At 59.4% G+C, this 9,131-nt stretch overlaps 1 protein-coding gene across 7 annotated transcripts in view; it reads left to right on the top strand.

Moving 5' to 3' along the window:
* The window catches only part of PLEC (plectin), a 48,794-nt gene extending 40,134 nt beyond the window's left edge, over positions 1–8,660 (top strand). For all 7 annotated transcript variants that reach the window (XM_082286313.1, XM_082286316.1, XM_082286315.1 and 4 more), the window contains 3 exons: positions 292–7,266; positions 7,790–7,930; positions 8,060–8,660. In XM_082286313.1, the coding sequence (XP_082142439.1) occupies positions 292–6,624 (6,333 nt within the window). In that variant the 3' untranslated portion in view covers positions 6,625–7,266; positions 7,790–7,930; positions 8,060–8,660. The remainder of the gene's footprint in view (positions 1–291; positions 7,267–7,789; positions 7,931–8,059) is intronic.
* The last annotated feature ends 471 nt before the right edge of the window (positions 8,661–9,131 follow it).

Here is a 9,131-nt window from a genome sequence, read left to right on the forward strand (position 1 = left end):
CCCACTGCCTGGGCCAGCTCTTCCACCCCGTGGCACATCCTGCCGTGTTCCTCTCTGTGTCCAGCTCCCAGCCTTAATGCCGGGGGTTCCCTTGTGTCCTCCCCCTGCTCATCTTGCCCCATGTTGTGTGTGGCTCCCTAACCCTGGCTCTGCTCCTTAACTCTTACCTGATGGAGGGAGTGTGTGGGTGACTTCCGTGCCACCCCTGCCGCCTGTCCCCCTGCCTCAGCCCACCCCCAGTCCCCCACTGACCTCCTAGGTGTCTGACCACTGTCCTCTCTCCCACCCCAGATGCAGGTGGCCCAGCAGGCTCAGCTCCGTCAGGAGACGCAGCTCCTCCAGCAGAGCTTCCTGACAGAGAAGGATGCCCTGCTGCAGAAGGAGAAATTAATTGAGGAGGAGAAATCGAAGCTGGAGAAGCTCTTTAAGGACGAGGTGAACAAAGCCCAGAACCTGAAGGCAGAGCAGGAGCGGCAGCAGCAGGAGATGGAGCAGGAGAAGCAGCAGTTGAAAGCTATGCTAGATGAAGCCAAAAAGCATCAGAAAGAAGCTGAGGAAAATGTCCGGCACAAGCAGGAGGAGCTACAGCAGCTGGAGAAGCAGCGACAGCAGCAGGAAAAACTTCTGGAAGAAGAGAATAAGAAGCTGAGGGAGAGGCTCGAGCAGATGCAGGAGGAGTACAAGGCTGCCCTGGCCCAGAGACGGGAGATCATGATCCAGACCGATGACCTGCCTGGGGAGGCCGTGGTTACAACAACGCAGCTGTTGGACATCAAGGCTGTGCCCAATGGCCGGGATGCAGTGGACGGCTTAGCCCAGAATGGGGAGCCGGAGTTCGCCTTTGACGGCATCCGGCAGAAGGTGTCAGCAGAGAAGCTGGCTGATGCCGGCATTCTGAGCAGGGAGAGCTTAGACAAGTTGGCGAAGGGTGTCGTGAGTGTGGGCGAGCTCTCTCAGAGGGAGGATGTCAAGAAGTACCTGCAGGGCAAGAGCAGCATTGCCGGTCTGCTGATCAAACCCTCCAATCAGAAGATGAGCATCTACGAAGCCATGAAGAAGAAGCTGCTCAGCCCAGGCACAGCACTGGTGCTCCTGGAGGCACAGGCTGCTTCTGGCTTCATCATCGACCCTGTGCAGAATGCAAGGCTCTCAGTGAACGAGGCGGTGCGAGAGGGAGTGATCGGGCCAGAGCTGCACAACAAGATGCTGTCGGCCGAGCGGGCTGTCACCGGCTACAAGGATCCGTACACAGGTGACAAAATCTCCCTGTTCCAGGCCATGCAGAAGGATCTCATCGTCAGGGATCACGGCATCCGCCTTCTCGAGGCCCAGATCGCCACCGGCGGCATCATCGATCCTGTCAACAGTCACCGTCTGCCTGTGGAAGCTGCCTACAAGCGTGGCTACTTTGATGAGGAGATGAATCAGATCCTGTCTGATCCCACTGATGACACCAAGGGCTTCTTCGACCCCAACACTCAGGAGAACCTCACCTACCTGCAGCTCATGGAGCGGTGTGTGACTGACCCAGACACAGGACTGTGCCTCCTGCCCCTCACTGACCAAGCAGCCAAAGCTAGAGAGCTGGTCTACACTGACAAGGAAGCCAAGGATGTCTTCAAGAAGGCCACAGTGACGGCACCGTTTGGCAAGTTCCAAGGGAAGACAATGACCATCTGGGAGCTCATCAACTCTGAATACTTCACTGAGGACCAAAGGCGGGACCTGATCCAGCAGTACAGGACTGGCAAGATTACGGTGGAGAAGATCATCAAGATCGTCATCACGGTTGTGGAGGAAAGTGAGAAAAAGAGCCAGATGTGCTTTGAGGGCCTGCGGGGCCCTGTGCCCGCCGCTGAGCTGCTGGAGAGCAAGATCATCAACAAGGACCTCTACAACCAGCTGCACCAGGGCAAGAAGACTGTAAAGGATGTGGCAGAGATGGAGTCCGTACGGCAGTACCTGAAGGGCACGGATGCCATCGCTGGCGTCCTGGTGGAGTCGACTGGCCAGAAGTTCACCTTCTACGAGGCCCTGAAGAGAAACCTGCTGAAGCCAGAGGTTGCCCTGTCTCTGCTGGAGGCGCAAGCTGCCACTGGCTACATCATCGACCCTGTGGGTAACAAACTTTTCTCAGTGGATGAGGCAGTGAAGGCTGAGGTGGTGGGGCCAGAGTTCCATGAGAAGCTGCTGTCGGCAGAGAAGGCAGTGACCGGCTACAAGGATCCCTACACAGGTCAGACGGTTTCCCTCTACCAAGCACTCCAGAAGGGCCTCATCCCCAGCGACACTGGGCTCCGGCTGCTGGATGTCCAGCTTGCCACTGGTGGCATCATTGACCCTGTCAACAGTCACCGGCTCCCACTTGAGGTCGCCTACAAGCGCGGCTACTTCGACCGGGAGATAAACAAGGCGCTGGCTGAGCTCCGAGATGATGCCAAGGCTTTCTACTGTCCCAACACCCAGGAGCACCTCACCTATGCCCAGCTGCAGAAGAGTTGCCACCGTGACAAGCAGACTGGCCTGTGCCTGCTGCCCCTGTCTGACAAGGCAATCCAGTCACAGCAGGAGGAGGTCTACACCGACAGCCAAGCCAAGGAGTGCTTCGACAAAGCAACCATAGAGGTCCCAGTGGGCAGCATGAAGGGCCAGACGATGACCATCTGGGAACTGATCCACTCTGAATACTTCACGGAGGAGCACAGGCGGGAGCTGCTCCGACAGTACAAGACTGGCAAAGTGACAATCGAGAAGATCATCAAGATCGTGATCACCATCATCGAGGAGGCAGAGACCAAAAAGCAGGAGAAACTGACATTCAGTGGTCTGCGGGCACCGGTACCAGCCAGCGAGCTGCTAGAGTCCTGCATCATCAGCAAAACCCAGTACGAGCAGCTGAAGGAAGGCAAGAAATCGGTGAAGGACCTCTCTGAGACAGATGCGGTGAGGAGATTCCTGCATGGCAGTGACTGCATTGCTGGTGTTTATGTAGAGGCCACCAAGGAGAAGCTGAACATCTACGAGGCCATGAAGAGGAACCTGCTGAGGCCCAGCACTGCTGTGGTCCTCCTGGAGGCCCAGGCAGCCACTGGGTTCTTGATCGACCCTGTGAAGAACCGTAAACTGTACGTCAACGAGGCAGTGAAGGCTGGCATTGTCGGGCCTGAGCTGCACGAGAAGCTGCTTTCGGCCGAGAAGGCTGTCACAGGGTACAAGGATCCCTACTCGGGCGATACCATCTCCCTGTTCCAGGCCATGAAGAAAGGGCTGATTGTCAAGGAGCACGGCATCCGCCTGCTCGAGGCCCAGATTGCCACCGGTGGCATCATCGACCCCGTGCACAGCCACCGCCTGCCCGTGGAGGTGGCCTACAAGCGTGGCTACTTTGACGAGGAGATGAATCAGATCCTGTCTGACCCCACTGATGACACCAAGGGCTTCTTCGACCCCAACACTCAGGAGAACCTCACCTATGTGCAGCTGAAGGAGAGGTGCATCGAGGATCCCGAGACGGGCCTGTACCTGCTGCCTCTGCGGGAGCCTGAGAAGCCGAAAGTGGTGGAAACCACCCACATGTACACAGAAGCAGAGACACGGAAGGTGTTTGAGGAGACGCAGGTGGACATCCCTGTGGGCAGCCGGGCAGGCTCCTCCATGTCACTGTGGGAGATCATGCACTCGGACCTGCTGCCCGAGGAGCAGCGTAAACATCTCATGGAGGAGTTCCAGTCAGGCCGCGTGTCCAAGGAGCGCATGATCATCATTATCATCGAGATCATTGAGAAGACTGAGATCATCCGGCAGCAGAATCTCACATCCTTTGACTACGTCCGGCGCCGCATCACAGCCGAGGACCTCTATGAGGCCAGGATTATCTCACAGGACATCTACAACCTGCTGAAGCAGGGTTCCAAAACCTTCCGGGAGCTCCTGGACGTGGAGACTGTCTGGAAGTACCTTTATGGGTCGGGCTGCGTGGCTGGCATCTACATCCCCTCCTCCAAGCAGACACTCAGTGTCTACCAGGCGCTGAAGAAGGGGCTGATCAACTCCGAAGTGGCCCGCTCCCTCCTGGAGGCCCAGGCAGCCACCGGCTTCATGATTGACCCCACAAAGAATGAAATGCTGACCGTTGATGAGGCAGTCAGGAAGGGCGTGGTGGGGCCAGAGATCCACGACCGGCTCCTGTCTGCAGAGAGGGCTGTGACTGGCTACAGAGACCCATACAGTGAACAGAAGATTTCCCTCTTCCAGGCCATGAAGAAGGATCTCATTCCCAGCGAAGAGGCCCTCAAGCTCCTGGATGCCCAAATCGCCACCGGTGGCATCATTGACCCGCACTTGGGCTTCCACCTGCCCCTGGAGGTGGCCTACCAGCGGGGCTTCATCAACAAGGAGACGTATGACATGCTGTCGGAGCCCAGCGAGGTGCGCAGCTACGTGGACCCCTCCACAGATGAGAAGCTCAGCTACACGCAGCTGCTAAAACGGTGCCGGAAGGATGAGAACTCCCGGCTCCTCCTGCTCCCACTCTGCGACACACGGAAGCTCACCTTCCGGGGGCTGCGGAAGCAGATCACTGTGGAGGAACTGGTCCGTTCGCAGGTAATGGACGAAGCCACAGCCCAGCGCCTCCAGGAGGGTCTCACCTCTGTCGAGGAGGTCTCTAAGAACCTGAAGAAGTTCCTGGAGGGCACCAGCTGCATTGCTGGTGTCTTTGTGGACTCCACAAAGGAGCGTCTGTCTGTCTATCAGGCCATGAAGAAGGGGATCATCCGGCCTGGCACTGCCTTCGAGCTCCTGGAGGCGCAGGCGGCCACGGGCTACGTCATCGACCCCATCAAGGGCCTCAAACTGACGGTGGAGGAAGCTGTGCGCATGGGCATTGTGGGCCCCGAGTTCAAGGACAAGCTGCTCTCTGCTGAGAGGGCTGTCACCGGCTACCGGGACCCCTACACTGGAAAGCTCATCTCCCTCTTCCAGGCCATGAAGAAGGGTCTGATCCTGAAGGACCATGGGATCCGCTTGCTGGAGGCGCAGATTGCCACAGGAGGCATCATTGATCCTGAGGAGAGCCACCGCCTGCCTGTGGAGGTGGCCTACAAGAGAGGGCTCTTTGACGAGGAGATGAATGAGATCCTGCTGGACCCCAGTGACGACACCAAGGGCTTCTTTGACCCCAACACGGAAGAGAACCTCACCTACCTGCAGCTCATGGAGCGGTGCATCACGGACCCAGAGACTGGCCTCTGCCTCCTGCCTCTGAAGGAGAAAAAGCGGGAGAGGAAGACCTCCTCCAAGTCCTCCGTCCGCAAGCGCCGGGTGGTGATTGTTGACCCAGAGACGGGCAAGGAGATGTCCGTGTACGAAGCCTATCGCAAGGGCCTCATTGACCACCAGACTTACCTGGAGCTGTCAGAGCAGGAGTGCGAGTGGGAGGAGATCACCACCTCGTCCTCCGATGGCGTAGTGAAGTCAATGATCATCGACAGGCGCTCAGGGCGCCAGTATGACATCGATGACGCCATTGGCAAGGGTCTGATTGACCAGTCAGCCCTGGACCAGTACCGCTCGGGCACCCTCTCCATCACCGAATTTGCTGACATGCTCTCTGGCAACATGGGCGGCTTCCGGTCGCGGTCGTCCTCTGTAGGATCCTCCTCCTCCTACACCGTCAGCCCAGCCCTGACACGGACCCAGATCTCCATGTGGACTGACCCGACTGAGGAGACTGGGCCAGTGGCGGGCATCCTGGACACAGACACTCTGGAGAAGGTGTCCATCACGGAGGCAATGCGCCGCAACCTGGTGGACAACATCACAGGGCAGCGTCTGCTGGAAGCCCAGGCCTGCACCGGGGGCATCATTGACCCCAACACTGGTGACAAGTGCACCGTCGCTGATGCGGTCACCAAGGGCCTGGTTGACAAGATCATGGTGGACCGCATCAACCTGGCGCAGAAGGCCTTCTATGGCTTTGAGGACCCGCGGACCAAGACGAAGATGTCGGCGGCGCAGGCACTGAAGAAGGGCTGGCTGTACTATGAGGCTGGGCAGCGGTTCCTGGAGGTGCAGTACTTGACGGGAGGTCTGATCGAGCCCGACGCCCCAGGCCGTGTCTCCCTGGATGAGGCACTGCAGAAGGGCACCATTGATGCGCGGACTGCCCAGAAGCTGCGGGATGTCAACACCTATTCCAAGTACCTCACCTGCCCCAAGACCAAGCTCAAGATCTCCTACAAGGACGCCATGGACCGGAGCATGATCGAGGACGGGACCGGTCTGCGGCTGCTGGAGGCCTCCTCCCAATCCAGCAAGGGCTACTACAGCCCCTACAACGTCAGCAGCGCCGGCTCCACCTCTGGATCACGCTCGGGCTCTCGCACCGGCTCCCGCTCAGGCTCCCGGCGCGGCAGTTTCGACGCCACTGGCTCCGGCTTCTCCATGACCTTCTCTTCCTCCTCCTACTCCTCCTCGAGTTTCGGGCGCAGATATGCGGAGGGTACCCAGGGCACCATGGAGGTGGCTGCCCTTGCCCTCGCCCTGGCCGCATCCAGAAGCTGCGGGTGGGAGGCAAGCAGGGAGTGCCCCGAGGTGCGTGGGCCCCTGTTCCACGTGGCCTGAGACCTGCCAGCCCCCCGAGGTGCCGCCTCACCTGCTGCGCATGTGGCAACGCTGCTGGCTAATCACTAGTATTTTTTTTTTAATTTTGAACCTCCACTCTTCTCCCAAAGCAGTGCCTCAAGTTTAACCAAAAAGACAAGACTAATAAATTAATATATGCGAATGTGCTGACAGTGTTTGTATATTAAGAGAAAAGAAAGAACACACACTACCCTCCCCTCCCTGTGCCCCAAGAGCTGGACATCGATCCTGCTCCTGGCTGCGCCAGTCCCGCCGCTGCTCGCACACGGCGTGGCCGAGCCGGATACCAGGAAAACAGTTCCCTGTTTGGATCTAACCACTTAGCACTCTTTTGTAATTAACCTGCCGGCTTCAGCCCCTGCACCCCAAAGGAGGAGATGACCTTGGCCCTGTGGTGCACCCCACTGCAGCCAATGTGCCAGAGGAGGACATCGCGGGCTCCTCGGCACTGGACGGCCAGACACACCACGCCAGCCCTGAAGCTGCTGCCTGGACCCCTTCCACGCGCTCTCAGTGCAGCGAGAAGGGGGCTCTGCACCCCAGCCCCCGAGCTGCCCCATCTCCCTGCCTTGGCCTCCCGGCACGTCCCCACCACCACGCCGTGGAGCCGGTGCCCCGACCGTAAGTGCTGCGCTGGCGCTGCCCGGTGCTTCTGCGCCATGCGGGGGGACCTGCCTCCTCTCACTGCTTCGCCCGTCAAGGGGCTTCGCTGCGTGCCTGCCTCCGCCAGCCCACCCGCTCACCTGTCCTCTGGGACGCACCTGCCGCGGTCGGCCGGTCTGTGTGTCTGTCTCTCCGTGTATCTGGGAAGTGCTTCTGCTTGAGGTTGATTTCCTCACACTCATGTGGCTCCATGACCCATTGGCAGGTGTCTGCCAGAGCCCGTGCCCCAGCCTGGGTCTGCACAGCTCCTGCACCCAGAAACCCCCGGCCGTGGGGGTTTTCCTGACCCTAACAAAGGGTATGGGGGCCACAGGACCCCTGCAGCACAGGGTGGGCCATGGGATGCTGTAGCAGCCTGGCACACGCTCTTGTTAGAAATAGGCGGATTTCTTTAAAACCGGCCTCCTTTTCCTTCTTTGCGGTAATTCCATCCCCCTGGCTTCCCCCCTGTGCCGGAGCTAATGCGCTCTCTCTCTGGCAGACATCTTTTTCCAGTCCCAACAAAGACCTCCCAGTGCCGCTGGGCGAGCTCCTGAGCTGGGTCTCTGACATCAGCAGGTCGTGGATGGGCTCGAGGGGAGCCCCGGAGGCGGCAGCTGCTCGGCCGTGCTCACCAGCCCAGGTAACGCTGACCTCCCCGCTCCGTCCCGGTCCCACAGCACTGCGCGGCACTGACGGCCGGGCTTGGTGGCTTCATCTCATGGATTGTTCTTCCTGTCTCATCCCATCTTTTCTGTTCGCTTTGTTGTAGTGTGGCTGGATGTCCATACCACCTCCCCTCATCGCCGCCATGGAGCCCGTCCCCCGCCCTGAGGCTGGTGGGACCGCACCTGAGGACACAGGGACGTCCTCCCTCACCCTTTGCACTTGCCAGAGTCCCCGGCCAGAGACTGGGGCCACAGTGCCCAAGCAGCCAATGGCTCAAGAAGCATCCACAGGGTCACCTGGCCCCCACCTGCCCCACACACTCCCTCCTCCCCGGGTATGGCCTCCTGGTGTGGTGTCGGGCTCACTGCGGATCTTCAAAACATCTCCTCCTTCCCACCTGCTCTCATCTGCCACCTGTAAATCCAGTCATGTTACCCTCTGCCTCTGGTGTCATTATTGCTCTCATTACCCCGTTTGGCTTTGCATGAGGTGCCACTGCGCGCGGCTCCAGGGCAGCCCCCACTCCCGGGGCCCTCCACACCCTGACCATCGCTCATCGGGACAGTGGGGGTCCATCAGTTACCCAATCACATCTCTTTTTTGGGGCAAAACACTAAACTTGTACATACTGCGAAGTATCTGTAAAAGGAGCAGTGTGGACCCAGGGCTCCCCTACAAGGGCAGTAAAGGAGAATCCTCTGAAACCAGCTGGCAGCTCTGCGTGGTCTGTTCGCCCCTTGGCCTTGCCACCGTGGCCGTGGGCTCCCATTGCCTCCTGTGGGCTGCGTGTGCTGCTGCAGGTCGTGATGAAGCATGTCGGGGTGCCAAGGGTCTGACCAACTCCTGGTGCAGGTGCTGGGCCTGGGTGTACCCGTGGTGCTGCCAGGCACAGAGCAGGGCCACGGGGGTGTCCCCGGAGCTGCCCCGTGCTGGTGGCACAGCCGACACTGCCAGGAGGTCAGTGTGGGTGTAGCACTGGGCCAGTGGACCCCTGGTTCTGGGGAGTGGGTGCTGCTGTTGTGGGGGCTTCTGAGCATCCCTCACATGAGGAGAGACCTGTCCCTCCATCAGTGGGGCTCTGGACTGGGCAGGGACACTGTCCTCCATTGTGCTGTTCCCATGTTGCCACTACCTGCCACTGCTGGTCCGGGGCTGTGCCTGCTGGTGCTGTAGCC

The sequence above is a fragment of the Coloeus monedula genome (genome assembly GCF_965178545.1).
Source record: "Coloeus monedula genome assembly, chromosome: 1".
In the NCBI taxonomy this organism is placed as follows: domain Eukaryota; kingdom Metazoa; phylum Chordata; class Aves; order Passeriformes; family Corvidae; genus Coloeus; species Coloeus monedula.